This window comes from Fistularia commersonii, chromosome 17 (genome assembly GCF_037954325.1).
Source record: "Fistularia commersonii isolate RoL2024-O1a breed Wild chromosome 17, RoL_Fcom_v1.0, whole genome shotgun sequence".
Classification (NCBI taxonomy): Eukaryota; Metazoa; Chordata; class Actinopteri; order Syngnathiformes; family Fistulariidae; genus Fistularia; species Fistularia commersonii.
The window spans coordinates 8042072-8061516 of NC_141300.1; the positions used below are offsets into that span (position 1 = coordinate 8042072).

A 19445-nucleotide genomic window follows, 5' to 3' on the forward strand; every position below is an offset into this window, starting at 1 on the left:
CACATGTATGTGTGCATGTGTATGTGTGTGGATATGTATATGTATGCAGTATATAGTGGGTACATCTCAAAACCAAACTGTTACTCCATTTCTATTCCATTCTATTATTAATAAACTAGCAAATTAACATATTTTCAAAAACACATTTAACTTAATTCATACTGTATGATGCCGGAGAACAGCATCTCACACATTTTGAAAATAGTCAACTGGTTATCATATCAAATTTCCAAATCTTTCATGTTTCAGAGGATTGAGTTCAGTGAATCTAATGTTATATTACAAGTGCTTAAACAGCTACTTCCCATTTCCGCCCTGAGAGAGAGAGAAAAACAGATTCATATAAACATATATAAAATCTTTTTTTTGTTCATGTTTAGAGGCACGATCTTGTTCCATGACTGATGTTAGACTGTTGTGAGATAAATGACAGACAATGCCCACCCTCCCCATTTCATTACATTCAAATGTTTTCCGAAGGAATAAAATACTGACAGTTATGTGGCAGAGGTGCTGTGAAAATGGTCACTTTAGGAATCATTACAGTCTTGCTGTGTTATATTAATAATGAGAGCATGTTGCCAGGGGAGAGCAGAGACGACTGGAGAACAAGATAGGGAGGGGGTAAAAAAAAACAGCTTGACAAAACCACATTAAGACACATAAAATAGTCAGTCATCATGGGGGTGTTGTGGTGATGGGTTAATCAATACAATGTAAAATGGGAGGTGTCTTTAGGGGGAGGATGTTGAAAAACAAGACCTGGTCACGAGAAAATTGAGAACACACAACTCTGCTGTTTCATCAAGTTCACATAAACAACATGGGGGTGGAAGGCAACATAAAAGACATCTATTTTCCAAACAGCAACCACAAGAACATAATTTATCCACTTTTTACCACATCCTTTTTAGTTATTCATTATGAATATTTTAATAAACTCATCCCCAGCCTTGCTTGCTCTCAGAATAACTGTGGATTCTACTTATTGAAACTCTGGCTCTTTCGTTTATTGGATTTAGTACTTAGTTTGTTTAAAAAAAGGTAATGCATTTGGTAAAGGACAAAACACAATTTTATTGAGGACCCTTCTCCTAAAATGTGTGGCTTTTCAAGATAGATCTTCCAAGCCGAGTTAACAGTGACACCTGCTGATCCATATATGTAATGACATAGAATCCATGCCTGATCGTTTATAAAAAATGTAACTGTCAGATATGCTGTATTTGTGTGTGGCCCATTCAAACTTGAAAAGCCTGGAAATTTATAATGTAAAACATTTGGTACCAATGAAATTAGGGTTTCTTACATGAAAATATCTCAAGTCATGTGTTCTGGATTTTTGCATTGGACGGATGATTTATTCATGGTGCTTGAGGAAAGAGATGAACAGGTTGGTGGCCTGCAAGTCAGCCTTGGCTTTATGTACTTTTAAGATACTCTATCAGGAAAAGTCTATTTATCATCTTGAAGAAAGACAAAGTCATGCTCTGCTTTACTTTGTTCTTTATTACACATTAAATAGGAGTGGTGAGATTCATGGCAAAAAATAGACTCATTTGAGATCAGATCACCACTCCACACTCCCCACAACAGGCATGTTGCAAAGTGGTCATTCATTCACTTCCCTAGACCTGGATGCAGTCACACTCTAGTCACATACACAGAGCGGAGTAAAACTCCATTAAAGCAACATTCATTTAGACACACCAACGAAATGCACAATTTACAAAATATGCACCTTTCAGTATCACAACTATACAAAAGGTTGTTAAAATACGATCAAGGTATAAATGATACATTTCAGAAATCAGCCTTGGCACGCAATCAAAGAAGAGGAAAATGATCCACTTTTTTTTTTTTTTTTTGAAACCTTGAGAAACATTAACACGCCACAAAAATCATTTCTTGCCAGCCTCCAGAGGTTAAACTTCCTACCTTGCTGCAACAATGTAGAGGTGCACTTGTGGAGCCCATGGCATCACTAGACAATGTGGATACAGTTGCAAAAGGTTAGAAACTCCACCCGATGGGGTAGCAGAGCACTGATTTTCAGCCAGTGGTTAAGTTACTCTTAAAACATCAGGGCTCTGGATTTCAATTGCATTATAACAATTAACTACTAAAAAAAATGTATACCGGGTCAAAATACATTAATTAAAAAAAATTAATTCCTGGATTTTCTGTGTTACTCATTACTCATGCATTAATCTGCTAAAAACCAGTATCTTGTGCATTTTCTTGAGCAAACAGACAATATCACTGCTGTCTCAGCTCTTTCTAAATGTAGCACCTAATGCAAACATAAAAAGGCAAATAAAACCCGAGGGGAGCAGCTTGTAAATTTGATAGAAGAGGTGAAATACAAGTTGACTCTTAAGAGAAACTAGGCCTTCTTTAAAATTAAGTTGGACAATCTTGTCTAAAAAACCAATTTCATGACAATTATTGCCTCATTTACAGACACCACTTCCAGTTAAAGGACTGCAAGATAGAAGCTTTCTGAGAAAACTAACAAATTAGGCTGCAGGACAATCACTGCTGTTGAAAGGCAGCCTTCCAAAACAATTTTAACACTTTCTGAGGGGAGAATATGACCAACCAGCAACACAAGAACAAGATTCCTGAAAGCTGTTTAAACCATGCATTCTCTTTCCTGCAACCCACAAGCAAATGAGTCAACAGGCAAGGAAAATATTCAAGGCATGACAGTTCATGGGCTTCTATTACAAATTCACAAGTCCTCAAAAAACTGAAACCGAAGATGTTATCTAAATTTTGGGAGATATGAATTCCTCAGATGGGAGGATGTTTTGACATTAACCCTGCCTTTCGTTGTTTGTAACAAACAGGAATGTGATGATTTTTTTCAAACCAATGATCATTTCATTCCTTAAAATTAAAAATTAAAAAAAGGAAATATGTGACAAGCTGACAGTTTGTGTTGAGTCAGGGATTCCTGCATCATAAAAATGACTGTACAACACAAAACCTGGCTGCAAGTCTCATTTCAATATCAAAGAACCGGTTGAATGGATCTTTTAATTTGTTACAATGAAAACAAAAATGGCAGAATTCATTCTTTCAAATGCAAATAGTCTTTACTGTATACCTGATTAACTACTAATGTCAACTTGGGTCTGCATTCGTTGCTGCCAGCTCTTGACCCGGGGCAGTTTGCAAATACCATTATCTTCTGGGACACAACACATCCAAAAAAGAAAATCGCTCCCCCATACAATACAAAGCAATGACAAACTGCAAATGAATTAATACCAAATCGGGGCGTTAAAAGGAGGAGAAGAGTAAAATTTTCCATGCATACCTACATCAGTGACATAACTAAGTCATAGCAAGAGGACAGTACAAATGGGAACATTACACAGTGGCTAGAACCATTTGGATATCAACTGGCTGGACATTGGTCCTTTCGTTACGTCAGTTTTGTCATCATGAACAGGATAATTTAATTCTTTGGCATCCGGTGCTTTAGAAGACCATCGCCCAAACCTTGCAGGTCATGACCTTTTAAGCACAGGAATAATTTTGTGACTGGATCATGTGTCGGCATGTGTCGCAACTCAGCACTTACAGCTTAGCAGTTAGAGAAAAATCATCCAAATCAGCATTATCATCCTGGAAAAAAAAAAACAAACCGCTGGACCAAGACACGTGGGCAACTGGCACTAAACTGAAAATAAAGCTTATTGGTGTCCAAGTAGCACATAATAGAAAGGCAAAAACTGGGTCAGGTTTAGTATTCAGTATGGTGGGTATTGAGAAAGAGGCTAATAATTTAGTGTAATGTACAAAATGTATCACTTTAACTGTTCAACATAGTTTTTATTTAGTCTGTCTTGAAAAGGGATGACTATTCACATGAGTGTACACTTTGTCTTGGACTTCTTTTTCTTCTTTTTGCCCTCCTTGCTCATCTTCTCCTTATGCTTCCGGATTTCTCTCACTAATGTGTAAAAGGCATCGTCAACACCCTGGAAGAGAAGTGAAAAGAATGCAGGTTACAGACACAGGTTGTTTTGGGATTTTTTTTAAAGCACCAAAAAACGTGAAATAGCATCACCTTATTTCAAGCAGCCACTAAAAAATGAAGTCAAAGGTCAGCAATTATTCCATCCATGGTGGGTTACAATAAAAAAACAGTCATGCAAGAAGGAGGACTCCAATGAAAAATACAACAATTACTGGATTCCACTGCTAAAATTGAATGCTGAGGGCAAGAGGAAAAAGAAAGTGTCCACACACACACACACATATATATATATATATATATATATATATATATATATATATATATATATATATATATATATATATATATATATATATATACACACACACACACACACACACACACACACACATACATATATATATATGCATATACACTGGGGCAATTGTGCAAGTTCTTGTGCAAGTTCTTCCGCTTAAAGAGATGAGATTTTCATCATAGGTACACTTCAGTGATTAGAGACAGAATGGGGGGGATCCTGGAAATCGCATTGTAGGATTTTCAATTAATTAATAGGTAAATTCCCCAGTAAATAAGTATTTGGTCACCGACAAACACCAAGATTTCTGGTTCTCACAGACCTGTAACTACTTCTCCGAGAGGCTCCTCTGCCCTCCACGTTACCTGTATTATGGCATCTGTTTGAACTGGTTATCAGTATAAAAGACACTTGTGCACAACCTCAAACAGTGACACTCCAAACTCCACTGAGACCAAAGAGTTGTCAAAGGACACCAGAAACAAAATTGTAGATCTGCACCAGGCTGGCAAGACTGAAACTGCAAAATATACAGTATGTTTTGGATTATTGTCCATCTGTTCTATGAAACACAGCTCAATCATCTTTGCTGTATTTTGCTGAATCTGAGCAGAAGTATATCCCTATATACTTCAGAATTCATCCGGCTGCCTCTGACTTTCGTCACATCATGAATAAACACAAGTGACCCAGTGCCATTGGAAACCATACATGCCCATGCCTTTACACTGCCTCCACCATGTTTCACAGATGATGTGGTGTACTTTGGATCATGAGCTGTTCCAATTCTTCTCCAAACTTTCTTCTTCCCATCATTATGGTACAGGTTGATCTTAGGCTCATCTATCCAAAGAGTGCTGTTCCAGAACTGTGCTGGCTTCTTCAGGTGCTTTTTGGCAAAGTCAATTCTGGCCTTTCTATTTTTAAGGCTGATTACTGGTTTCCACCTTGTGAATCCTTTGTATTTACGCTCATTAAATTTAGTCTTTATGGTAGACTTGGATACTGATACACCTACTTCCTGGCAAGTGTACTTCACTTGAGTGGATGTTGTGAAGGAGGTTTTCTTCACCATGGAAAGGATGCTGCGATGATCCGCCACTGTTGTCTTCCGTGGACGTCCAGGCCTTTTAGAGTTCCCAAGCTCACCAGTGCACTTTTTTTTTTCCTCAGAAAGTGCTGAACTATTGACTTGGCCACTCCTAACATTTCTTCTATCTCTCTGATGGATATCTTCTCTTTTCCCAGCCTGGTCTGTTTCACCTCCATTGAGAGCTCCTTTGACCAATTGTGTGTTCATTGCAACAGCTTCTGAATGCAAATGTGTACATATACACGCACATATACATATATATATATATATATACACACACACAAATAGATACATACGTACATATATATACACACATACATATATAAACACACATACATATATACAAATATATACATATAGACATGCATATACCTATATACACGTACATACATATATGCGTATATATGTACATACATATATATATTTAATGTGATATATAAATATATATTAACAAAAAAATATATATCTATATGACACACACACACACACAGTATTTGATACAACATTGATACATTGCTGATTTTTAGTCTTTTCCCACTTGCAAATAACGTAGAGGTCTGTAATTTTTATCATAGGTACTCAGTGGGTGACGGAATCTAAAACAAAAATCCAGAAAAACACATTGCATGATTCTAAAGTAATTAATTTGCATTTTATTGCATGAAAAGTACTTGATATATCAGAAAAAACGAACTAAATATTTGGGACAGAAATCTTTGTTGGCAATTAAAGAGATCAGACATTTCCTGAAGTTTTTGAACAGGTTTGCACACACTGCAGCAGGGATTTTTGATCCCTCCTTCATACAGATCTTATCCAGATCCTTCAAATTTCAGGGCAGACACTGGGCAATACGGACTTTCAGCTCTCTCCAAAGATTTTCTATTGGGTTCAGGTCTGGAGACTGGCTAGGCCACTCCAGGACCTTGAGATGCTTCTCATGGAGCCACTCCTTAGTTGCCCTGGGTCTGTGTTTCAGGTCGTCATGCTGGAAGACCCATTCATGACCCATCTTCAAAGCTCTTACAGAGGGAAGGAAGTTGTTGACCCAGATATTGTAATACATGGCCCCATCCATTCTCCCCTCAGTTCGGTGCAGTCATCCTGTCCCTTTTTGCAAATAAACATTCCCAAAGAATGTTTCCACCTCCATGCTTCTTGGTTAGGATGGTCTTCCTCCAATCACAGCAAGTAGAGTTTAGACCAAAGAGCTCTATTTTTGTCTCATCAGACCACATGATCTTCTTCCATTCTTCCTCTGGATCATCCAGATTGTCATTGGCAAACTTCAGACGGGCCTGGACATGTGCTGGCTTCAGCAGGGGGGATCTTGCATGTGCAGCAGGATTTTAATCCATAACAGCGTAGTGCTTTACAAATGGTTTTCTTTGAGACTGTGGTCCCAGCTCTCTTCACGTCATTGACCAGGTCCAGCCCTGTGGTTCTGGGCTGATCCTTCACCTTCCTTATAACCACTGATGCCCTGCCAGGTGAAATCTTGCATGGAACCCCAGACCAAGGAAGAATAACTGTCATCTCGATCTTCTTTCATTTTCAAAAAATTGTGCCAACAGTTTTTGCCTTCTCACCAAGCTGGCTGCCTATTGTGCTGAAGCCCACCCTAGCCTTGTGCAGGTCTACAATTTTATCCCAGATGTCCTACAGCTCTTATACAGGGGTTGGAGTTTTTGATCAAGTGTGTGGACAGGTGTCTTTTATAGAGGTAACGGGTTCAAACTGGTGCAGTCAACAAAGGTAATGAGTGGAGAACAGGAGGGCTTCTTAAGGAAAAACTAATAGGCCTGTGAGAGACGCAATTCTAACTGGTTGGTAGGTGATCAAATACTTATGTAATGCAAAAAAATGCAAATTAATGACTTAATAATCATATAATGTGTTTATCTGAATTTTTGTTTTTGATTCTGTGCCTACGATGAAAATCACAGACGTCTATGTGCTTTGCAAGTGGGTAAAGTGAAAAAATCAGCAGTGTATCAAATACATGTTCTCCCCATGGTGCATGCATGCAAACGCACACCCACGCACACACACATGCGTGCACACACAGCATTGGTTTCATATAGTATTAGTAGTATTTTCATAACAAAAATGAAAAAAAATATGAAAAGGTCTCTCAAAAGTACAAATAATAATAATAATAATATAATAGGGGCACATTAAAGATTCCTGTATCAATATCTAGCAGTGAGAAAAGCAGCATCCCATCCTGCAGGGAAAAAGTCCTGACATTAATTCACTGCTGTTCCTAAACATGACTTAATTCATGAGATTAGATGGCCGTACAAAACTTTGATTTCCCAGTTCAAACCCAGAGATTAAACCAAGAGATCCATAAGAAAAAAATCAGCAATGATGATCAGAGTTGCAATTCATTTTTTTTTTCCATCCATCGAAAAGTAAATTGGCTAGATTAATCAGGTAGATTCATCACTTTCAGTTTCAGATATTGGAGTGAATCAAAACAGAACAGGATGAATATTACTGGATCTCACCAGTAGAAGTCAGATTGTCCAAGGACTGAACCACTGTGCGTAGCTACACTTACATGAGCCAAGTGTTTGGAGACAGGACAAGTTGTCCTTTTCTTCGCTTGAATCATTCTAAAAATTGACTTATAGAGGTAAGAAATATCCTGTCTGTATTTCCAAGCCTAATAAATATTCAAAGACTACAAAGAAGGAACAATGAAACTCTAAAAAATTAAAGCAGTCATGCATTCATTTAAAATAAGTTAAGCGATTCTTTAAAATATATCAATATATTTAAAGGAAATCCAACAGTATCTTTTATATTTTAGGCTGAGGTGTTTTTTTTTTATTATTATTTATAAATAATCAAGAAAAGGTTTCCATGTAGATGCAGCTACTTCACAGTGAGGACTATTTCAGACTGAACTGTGCAGACCTGAACTCACTTCAGATTGCATAAAAATAGAAGAAAAGAGGTGATTTGCGTGTCAAGGAGGAACTCAAGAACAAACACAACCTTGTGCACAATATGTCCGCCCGTTACAAAGAAGCACACACACACACTCTTGGAAACATTTTGGTACATGACTTAGTCCCAGATTCAAGAAAATCTCCATTAATCACATAAGTTGGCTCATGAGCTTGTGCACCTTTCTACATCTTGATTTCGGCACATTGAGGTCATTCCACACTGGTAGTTTAGCCAAAATATGAGGCAGTTTTGCCAGGAAATTTTGCAATATTAAGACTTTTGCTGTAACACCAAAAGCCTTCGACGCACCTACCACCTGTGGGAGGTAGTTTTGACAACAGTTGAAAATCTACAACAGATACTGATATAGGGTCATCACAATGTGGTCCCATCCCAAAAGAAAAATAATGTGTTTCTAAGAGCATTTTAATGACAAAAGGGGTGTGGATGAAATATAACCCGGCCAAAGAAGCACAGAACAACCGCTGCTCATGAAACAGGACACGGAGAAGAGGTGAGGCAGTTCATTCAAAGTGGCTACAATCAAAAAGGCCATTGGTAGCATTTCATTGTGGAAATGGCAGAAATTAGACATTTGCATCTTAACAGGAAACACCACTGTACAACATACTCTGGATCGCAGCAGAAGCACACAAGCATGAAAGCAGACCAGTGAAATTAGAGGACAACTGAACTCATGTTTAGAGTCGGGTACATCAAGCCAGGGGGGAAAACAAACCTCAGATTATAATAAGCCATGATTCAGACACACTGAAGCAGAAAAGAATCATCAGTTGTCTCAGCCTCTGGTTAGAGCCTCACCACAGCCCCAGTAGAAACCATGAGGTTAGCTTTAAGAATCCAGCACCAACTCTTTTCCCATTGCCTTCACCACTATCAGATCTAACAAACACACAGAGCTGGTGGGGCGCGGCTGAAAACACTTACCCCTTTCACATCACAACACACTTTTTAAGCTTGACACAGCGCGGAGTCTTTTCTTCCTTGCTGAGCTTATTGAGCCGGTACAGCCTGATCTCCCGTACCAGAGTGTAAAAGGCATCTTCCACTCTCTGCAGCATGAGACACAACTTCCCTCAGTGTTGAGGAATACAACAGGACATGTTGTATGGGTTCATGAGTTACAGCTTAAAAACACAATGGATCTACCAGCAAACCTTAGGTCTGCTAAAATCTAGGAGTGCCATAGCTACATGAACTTATACTCCTCCCAAAATCTCTTTTTGAAGGTCAAACACTTACCTCCTGTAGGCCTGAAAAAAAGTTTACACTTTGCTTTGTCTCAGAGAAGGGGGACTGCAGCTCATTTGAATTTCAAAAGGTGATAACTTATTAGCATATTGGAAATTAAATCATCCATAAGAATGTTCCGCAAGCATTTTTAAACATTTTTTTCAACGTGCTGCTGTAAAAATTGATTTAGAATTGTATTACTGTTGCCCTCTGTAATGCTTTAACTCAATCAAACATTAATTTTTATTTGAAGCTCGGTTGTTAGCTGTATTTGGTTCAATACATTAAAACACAGCCAGTGAACTATGCATCAAGGAGCAAGAATTACAGCTGAGCTGAATAAGAAACAGCTACCTTTCAAGCCTACCTTGTGAGCTAACATTAACCCCTGACAGACATCAGACACATATGCAGCCCCATACAGAGAGGTTATATACCTGAACTGGCTTGGCCTTCGCTGTGTCAATTTGCATGCCAGCCATGTTTTCTGAGATTCCTGTGATCTTAAGCAGGATGCTCCTCCTGTTAGTTTCTCGATGTTTTTCCTGACTTGATTATTTTCTGTGAGTGAATAATGATAGTTAAAACTTGAGGTTCATGGATATATGTTGAATTGGATTATGAGTTTTGGTAGATTGAAATTTCAAAACTACTCATTGTACTGCTGACTCACAGTAATCATTTGAAAATTACTTGTTATTTTTTAATTTATTTATTTCCCCCCCCAAAGACTGACTTCACTTTAAAGACATTTCTTAATGTTGATGCTGGGCACGACAGCCGTATCATACCACCTAAATGTAAAAAATGAAATACACCTAAATGTCAGGTGTATTTCAGTGATTTTAAATTTTGAACAAAGTAGCACTTTCATCGATTTTCTTAACATCTAGTAAAGGTACTTGCAGTAATGGCAAATATAAAGTGTGACATGTAATATATGTAATATAATGTAATATATAATGTATATAAGAGGGATCTCAACTGAGGTCTGGCTATTCCCTGAGACAAGCAACACTGGGCAGCTTCGAATTTAATGCAGTCCAATAGCAGCACCTTGTGGATCGTGACGTAATCGTACACACAGGTAAAAACAGGTGATTCTACCTGCAGAGAAATGATCTCTTAGACAAAAAATTCTCAACACCAGTTAAAGCTCTGATCAACCCCAGGAGAACCACCAGCAACATCAGGCCATGATCTCAACACACACCATTCGGTGTACCTGTACATCATCATCCCAATATTCAGTCATAGTAACCATTAGACAGAATCATCAACACCAGTTGGTCCGTTCATGCACACACACACAATTACAGATTTTCAATGATGCAGGATTCACTGCAGATTGAATTAATAGAAAATAATTCCACATTTTAATGACAAAGAATCATGCAATGATTACAGTATCACCCTTGAATTAAAAATTCACTTAAGAGGAGAGGTTCTAATGATGCACAGCATTTTCCAGGGAAGAAAAAAAGCACAGTTTTAACACAAATCACTATTACCACATGGCAAAAGACCCCCTGTGCCAAGATTATTAACTCTTTGCGAGGACAATTTTCAAAACACTTATGATTTAACCTAACTATTACTGAAATGGATTGTAATGTGAAACTTGTACAAAATAAGCAGTGCCCTTTAAGCCAGTGCCCCCAAGAAATCATGCATGTTCTCACCAATCAACACAAAGTAAATCTGAAGAGAAACCCTACCGTGGTTTAGTGTTTGTTGAGGGTGTGGCCAAGTGTGGCTGAACTCTTACCTGTCTGGTTTTAGCTGAGGTCTCAATAAAGGGAATGCCGTAGCTGCGTGCTAAGTCCTGAGCCTGCTTGGTGTCCACAGTCCTGGACGGGAGGTCACACTTGTTGCCAACCAACACCATGGGGACGTCCTCAGAATCTTTCACCCGCTTAATCTGTTCTCTATAGGATGACATATCCAGGTAAATGTATCTATTAATTCAAACTTCCAAAGCTTTATGTATTTAATGTCTTGAGAAAATGGCATATCATTAAAACAAATTGCAGTAATGTCAGACAAATATGGACAATTCTGGATAATGTTTTGTAAATGTCATGACAACCAACCTTTATAACTTGCCATTACTATCTATACCACGATATTCTGCCAATTTGCGGCTGATGTTTAATTTTTGGAAAATGGCAGTCAATCAAAAAATGGTACAATCTTGTTACTTCCTTATTTTTCATTGTACTGGATGGAGCGTAATGCCAGTCAGGACATGAAAATGTCCAAATTATTTAATTTTATGCTTGGACTGAAATTTTGTAATTTATTATTTTTTCCCCAAATGCTAAATAATTGCTCAAAGTGACAACACTGGGTAAAATTGAGCAATTTAGCTAAATCATAAACTCCTAAATTGCATACTTAACAATAATGACAAGATTTTCTTTTTAAATGTTTACTTGATAGAAAGTTCATGAGAAATCTCAGATTATGAAGATAGATAGAAGACAAATGAAGTGGATGAAGTTATGTTTGTTACATGTATGATTTATTGCTCAGTGAGCATCTGATCAACCCTGGCCGGGTAGCCCAGGCGAGGCCATGTGAGCTGATGAAAAAAAAAAACAGCTCATGACATCACCGTTGCTGTATGCCAGCATGCAGACAGTAGAAGGTCTGCCTTTCATTTATTTTGCTTATCACTATGAACATGCCAATCATTAATTGCGCCATTAGACTACATTTGATTACATTTAACAGTTTCACTTCAGTCAGCATTCAATTTAAGTGTGTGTCATGGGCTAAAGAAAAGCTGGTATTGACGTTCAGTCTCGGAAAAGGGTGACAGTAAGCTGAAAACAGTGAGGAAATGAGTAACAGTCAGAAGTCTGCAGCAGAATAAGTGATGTGTCAACATTTCTTCATCTAATAATCATGGTGCTAGGGAATAAAGGGCACATTTGTCACCATGCCGACAGGGTTTCCTTTACTAGCTAGATAGGTAAATTAATATCACATACTTCTCTTGAGATTGTTTTTTTCCTATCTTTTCAATATCAAGAGGATTTTCTCACAAATCCGAAACACAAACTTATAAATGATAATCAAAACATTCCCCTTACAACAAAAAAAAAGTTAAAATCACTTTTATCAGTCACGAGATCAGGACACGTTTCATGCTTGTCCCTCGGACTCTGTAGAGCTCACCTGTAGTGGTGAATGTCCTCAAAGGACTTGGTATTGTTGATAGCAAAGACACAGAGGAATCCTTCCCCTGTCCTCATGTACTGATCCCTCATGGCGCTGTACTCTTCCTGACCTGCAGTGTCCAGGATATCCAGCAGACACGTCTCCCCGTCAATCACCACCTGCTTTCTGTAGGAGTCCTGGAAGAGACGGGTCAAAAAAGTATAGGTTTTCATCATATTTAGGGTTGTTGTCTCTAAGGTTCTACTATTTTGATGCTTTAAAATTAAATTATCGTGAAGATTATGACAAAATAACCTGCATTTTTGAAACCTCACCTATGTATTTGTGACCATACAAAACATGTATTAAACGCCTGCTGTTTTTATACCTGCTCTGTCAGATGTGACCTGAATTTTACTTATATTGTATGTTGGTCACTGTAAGGTATTGAGCTGTTGCTCTAACCTAGCTGTAGTAGCACAATCCCATTTTTCCAGGGGACCTAAATTTATAATGAGGTCCTAATTTTAACTGTTCCAGGGCAAGCGCGCACATACACAATGATATGATCCAGCAGGAATAATTAACATCTTAATTGCTATCTCATATATATATATACACAATCTACTGTGGAGCAAAACCACTCTAACACATCGATTATTGTTTCAATGTAATGAGACTGTTCACTATAAATAGGCCAGTTCCATGAGAAAGTATGATGACAGACATGAGTGGAAAATTATTAAAAACCTGTTAGGTGTCCTTCTGACATAAACCAGAAAAACCTGCTGCGACTACTTTTTTGGAGGAGTTTCTCCTTGTGCTCCCCCCATATCCACATAAAAAGCCATGTCAGTGTCCTTCAGAGACACATGCATGCACACAGACGGTGTCTTTACCTCAATGGTAGGATCATATTCATCGACAAAGTGATTCTGGATGAGCTGAATAGTGAGTGCGCTCTTGCCAACGCCACCAGCTCCCACCACAACCAGCTTATATTCTGTCATGATTCACCTACAGGACAGAAGAAATTAGCATTTCAGCACAGACAAATTTTTGGTTACATTGTCAAGAAATTTCATTAAGGGTATCTTTAAAAGTATTAAAACCACTCTGTAAGAGTAATGCTCTAGGCAGTTAATTCCCCTGAAATCTAGAGTGTTTGGTGGAAGCATTCTTGGCCTTCATAATTCTAAGTGGATATGTTTAATCCTGAATTTTGGTCCTTGACAACTTCAGACAACTTGTTTAGCGAGCGATCTCTGCACTTGGTTGGTGGAAAACCAGAAAATGCTTTATAAATCAATTTCATCCCATTTAATGCTGTAACTATTCCTGTCATACCAGAAAACCCAGTTAGATGCTAGGATTTATTATTGACGAGAGAACAATAATTGTTTTGAAAAAAAATTTACATTACACTCAGTCATATAGTCATAACCGTTATTTTGAGTTTGGGTGACTCAAGAAGTCTTTTTGATTGATATAAGACACTTTTGTAAATGTGAAGTTGTTTTGAAATACCAGTAAGTGTCAAAATTCTGCCGTTCATGAATAAGTGTCATGGAAAAAATTAGATATGAATATCAATTTCTGCATCAATGTGCAGATAATATGCAAAAAAAAGCTTCTATTGCCTGGTAGAACACTACAGCCCAAATGGTGATTATCCACTTCACCATTTGTCATACCTTTTTCATTGTCACACCACTATTCAATTACTCAACAAAAAGCTTAGAGGAAACTTAAATCAACCATGAAACCAATGATTTTACACCTGCAAATGATTAAGCACAAATGCCAGAAGAAAAAAAATGCTTTACCATAATTACAGGCCCCCTCAAATTCTGACCTATTAAAATTAACATTAAATTGATTTTAATCAACAGTGTTTTGTGGCAAAAGTCAAAAGGGGTTTAAAACCAAAGAAACTCGATACACAGGAATAGTCTTTACACAGCAGTTGCTTTTGATTCTATTTGTAATAGAGGCATTAGTTTGAGCACTCCTTTTGGGATTATTAAAGTATCTTATCTGCGTCTCTGTGTTTTCTAAATACAGCAACCAACCCAAAACTATCCTCAGGCAAACAAAACACTTCATTTAGGTTCCAAAACTGACGAGCAGGCGGGAGGTTGTCTGTCTGGTTGCTCTGTTGAGCAGCAGCCCAGTTACAGAAGTTACAGTGTGAACTACTGACATATCTGCACAGCCTGCAGTCAGGGAGGAGTACTACTGAATATTACATAACAATGTTAATGCAAATAAAACTGACAATGATGCTTCATAGGTATTACAACGAATGCACATTTTGGACTTTCCAAAGCATCCAAGATGCTCAGGACAAAACAGTGAGTTTGACAAGGTCGCAGTTCATTCACCATTTATCACATGCTTATCTGTACAAATCGTTTATCATGTTTGTCTTATCATGCTCAAAGAGCTCCTTCACATCAAAAGTTAGTGACAAACACATTTAATGGATGTCTTAACCTAATCTATGGTTCCACAACAGATACTTAGATTTTATCTTTGCACAAGTAATATTTGAGCATGAAGAGCAAGTTCAAAAAGAAGAAAAAGTAGATGAAACATTCATGGAAATCCATCACTTAAATCGTATAAAAGTATTGATAATGTAAGGATTCATAGACGACCTTTTAGGGTTGCCCCTTCACAGAACCCCACTGTACTGAGTTGTGATTTATTTAAACGGGAAAAAAGGTCTAATGTTATATATGTGAATGTCACGGTAATCTTTGTTGTTGTGTTTGTTTTGTAAATGCAGTCTTTATACTTACATTTATGATATTGGGATGACAAAAGTGTTTTAACCAATAAACGCTACCTGTCTTGCCAATTCTATGTGTCTCGAAACTTCAAAGTGTTCACGATAAATTTGAGTAAAATAACAATCTCATCTGCGACAGTTCTATGGGATGTGGGTATAAAACTGGCCACACGAGACTCGATTAAGGTCCCAAACACAAAACAGCACCCACCGCAAGTTCAAAAGTGGAGAGGAATTTAATTTAAATCCACTGCTCGCTGCCTGCAGGGTTGCCAGATTGGCTGTGGGAAAACGGTCGATTTATTGCTAACAAGCGGGCTGCAGTGTTACAGCTGGGCTAGCCTAGCATGCAACTCAACCCACAGCCACAGAACTAAGCTAACTTAGTCGACAATAGCTAGGTGACTTCGTGTCATGTAGCAAAGGGTTTAACTAAGCAGCGAGTTGTGCTAAGTGTGTTGAGGAAAAGGTCAATATCATTCATTCAAAGTGGAAGGCTGGGTTCGAATCCGCCATTGACAAGCTAGCCAAAAGGTCTGCATTGCAGGGCCAGACGACAGCCACACACAGTTGGGCGTAGTTTACACTTAAAACGAAAAGGGGTAACACCGAAATAACAATACGGCTTAATCACCACAAACTTTGTGCATTTGTCAACCACATGAGTAATTCTTTCAAGCGTTGCAACGAGCCGCACAAGAACTCGAATGTATGAATCTTATCCATTTGTTTTACCTTTTAGCGAGTGGAGTTCCGCGTCCGAAGTAGCGACCAAATATGTCAAGCTGATAATCCTCTCGTTTCACACGATCTCTGCATTTCCTATTTCACAACCAAACGCCCTGCATTTAAATCGGTCTAGCTCGTCTCAGATGCAGGATAAAAGTGGACAATTTAATCGATTGAACTTTCCATTGGATCCAGCGTCCGGCCTAGCTGCTCAGGTTGGCCTCGTTAACAACGAATATGGGCGGATACCGGGGCGCACTTTACCCAGAAAGCATAGCAGGAGATTTCAACCGGTTTGGGACAAATCACTTAGCATTCGTGTCGCAATAATATAAGCATGAACGCTATATGGCGCCTTCACGGCCACCCAACTATATTGTTTTTGTTTATTGCTTCTACTTTTAATTACATTAAAAATATGTACAAAACCATGTACTGGGAGGGGAATCAAGTTCATTTCACAGTGCGCAATTAACGGGAATATTCTCAAGCTGTCTGAAGCCAAAACACACACATCCACATTTATCTTTTTTGAATAATCACAGACAATATCATATCGATGTGGGTCACATGTTGTGAGTTTCAGGACATCATGACTCTCCGCTGCCGTCTGCCTGCTGCAGAGTCAACAAATGCTAGGGGGCGACTCCACTATATATAGGCGCTAAATATAACTGGAATGTGCTGGAAGGACGTCATTCCCAGGCCGGCAAGTGATTTGGCGATTCCCTGTCAGTATTTCTACGTGTTCGGGACATTACCTCCTGCGCGCCGCCAGCGCATACACGCAGCCCCGCCGAAGCTGGAGGGAAAAGAAAGGACATCGCATGCATTCTTCCACATTTTGCAAATGATGACATGTACGTATGTGCCTGACTGTATGGTTGAGGGCTAAGTGGTGCAACGTAAATTCAAAACGCATTTGAATATAAAAAGGAAAACTGTGTTAAGGGATTTTAACTTTATTTGTTTGTGAAAGAAAAGCATGTGCATAGGGAACCAGGCCTCATATTCATGTCAGTGAGTCAGTTCTTTAATCACAATTACGTGGGTGAACTCTTACACACTAAATAGAGCGTTGCATCAATTTAGTTCTAGTTTCTTTACTCTTGAAATGGTCAAGAGGTAAATGTAAACCCAGGTGACCCAGGTCAATACTACTCCAGATATAGATCCAAAAAGAAATAAATCTTATCTATGTTATAAATTCCCACATCAATTTACATATCATCTTCGGATTCAAGTGCAGGCTTCCTATGAAGAAAATACACTATATTACTATGACAAATTGCCAATGTCCCCATTAAATTCCACACTGAAATATGAAAGAGAATCTATACCTGAGAGAATATCCTTTTTGTGTTTCGATCATCTGGATTGTCAAACTGGGTTTAAATTACACGTCCAATTATATTCCACTCAGGAGGATAAAAATCACTCTCTGGGCCCTGATAGCATGCAAGTTACCTCACTAGAATGGCACACTTGACATCCAAGAGTCACCATAAAGTTTAATGTAATCTCATTACAGGCAAATAAGAAAATAGGCATGTCTTCCTTAAACACTGTCACTAGGGGGCAGTAACTTATCAGTTTTCCAAGTCCCAGAGCCCACGGGTAATCAATGGTTCCCATTGACCACTTATAATAGTAACCTAATATCATTATAAGTATTCTAAATAAACCTGTCCCCTGACAATTCTGTGTATTTATTTCATAGGGGTAATTATATGATGCTGCCAAACTCCAATAAGTTGTACTTGTAGGTGCTTCTAATATTTCCTCCATATCCTTACTCTGTAATGAAATGAAGAAAATACCAGACAGATCAGGACAGAGTTATGTGTTGCATCGCAGGTCCGCTGCATTACACTGCACTAGTTTGATCTCATGTACTTATGAATTGTGCACTGAATGTGTGCTGTTGATTATTCGCAATCCTTCTCAATGAGCTCAGAAAGGAAATAAAGTGGGTCAATTATTACCAACTCTAAGGGGTGCAACTGAACATACAACATTTAATATTCAAAAATAATAATATGCCTGAATGACATAAATAAAAATGATTTGTTCAAAAACATTTTTTTTCATTGTGTTTATATACGCTACTCATATAATTGTTATATCAGATGACTAGAGATGATCATACTAGATTCTAACATTACTACCCTCTAACTTCTGCTATTTATATAGTATAAACGTGATGGGAAGGGTTTTTTTTAATAGTTTTACTTCGTAACAGTCGTATTTAGATTATTGGTCCCCATCATAGTAATGAAATGTCTGAAAACAAAGAAATATGTATCCATGTAAATTCATGTAAATAACCTGACGGGCTTATTGTATTAAAACAAAATAAACTCCCAGATGCAGGTGATGTGAGGGGAGCACGGGCAGGGGTCCACACTAGAAAAACAAGCTTCAACATCCAGGGCTTTAAGATATTGCTCGTTTTATAAATAAGCCATGGGTTTTCCATTTATGTGGCAAATTTGGGGCATTCTTGAGCTCATTGATGTCAACTGCTACTCAACAGACGGCATTAAATGTTGCAGACTATTTGCTAGTGAGTCTGTCATTTTCCCTTATTGCAAAGTGATAGATGTCACTTCCATTTTTAATTTAGGTAATTGTTTTGATTATTTCTGTGTACAGCTGTTCATTACACTAATAGTACACATACTGTTAGTGATGTTTAAGTCCAAAAAACAACCTAGTTTTCCACACCACTCTATCTCTTTTCTTAGGTGACACATTAATATTGAAATGTACATCAGATGATTAAAAAGATTTTTTTTTATTTTTTTTCAAGCTATTATATAGGCCCAAATGAAAAGAAAATGCATCAATCTTCACCAATTACCTCGTATGTCATGAGCCTTCAAGGTGAGGGATGATGGAGATTCAAGTGTGAAGGATATATGTGTACAGTGACTTTCAACATTAAAAAAAGAAAGAGAGAGAGAGAGAAAGAAAAGACAAAAAACACGAAAGAAAAAATTTGGCAAAGTTAGGCCATTTTTAAGCTCATCAATGTCATGTGTTACTCAATAGCTGGTTATATACATTGCCTAATAGTTGATAATTAGTGTGGTGTTTTTAATCGTCACAAAGTGAAAAATGTTACTTCCATAGAAAGAAAGAAGCAGCTGGTGGGACT

General features: G+C 38.0%; 1 protein-coding gene across 2 annotated transcripts; it reads right to left on the reverse strand.

The window, feature by feature from the left end:
- Nucleotides 1-1489: 1489 nt before the first annotated feature.
- Nucleotides 1490-16535, reverse strand: kras (KRas proto-oncogene, GTPase). Of its 2 annotated transcripts, XM_086162986.1 has the most exons (6): nucleotides 16292-16535; nucleotides 13662-13779; nucleotides 12781-12959; nucleotides 11366-11525; nucleotides 9292-9416; nucleotides 3855-3992 (listed from the first exon to the last, which is right to left on the reverse strand). In XM_086162986.1, exons 2-5 carry the CDS (start codon nucleotides 13770-13772, stop codon nucleotides 9297-9299), a joined length of 570 nt encoding a protein of 189 aa, XP_086019112.1. In that variant the 5' UTR covers nucleotides 13773-13779; nucleotides 16292-16535; the 3' UTR covers nucleotides 3855-3992; nucleotides 9292-9296. The 2 variants fall into 2 exon arrangements, with proteins under 2 accessions (XP_086019113.1, XP_086019112.1); XM_086162987.1 differs by lacking the exon at nucleotides 9292-9416 and having other exon boundaries at nucleotides 1490-3992; nucleotides 16292-16531.
- Between the last annotated feature and the right edge of the window lie 2910 nt (nucleotides 16536-19445).

Bases quoted from the DNA above. Each gene is read 5' to 3' on its own strand.
- kras (XM_086162986.1), bottom strand. From the start codon at position 13,772: ATGACAGAATATAAGCTGGTTGTGGTGGGAGCTGGTGGCGTTGGCAAG. The intron at 12,960-13,661 runs GTAAAGACACCG...CGTCTCTTCCAG, and splicing joins AATATGATCCTACCATTGAG to GACTCCTACAGAAAGCAGGT. The intron at 11,526-12,780 runs GTGAGCTCTACA...GTCATCCTATAG, and splicing joins GAGGACATTCACCACTACAG to AGAACAGATTAAGCGGGTGA.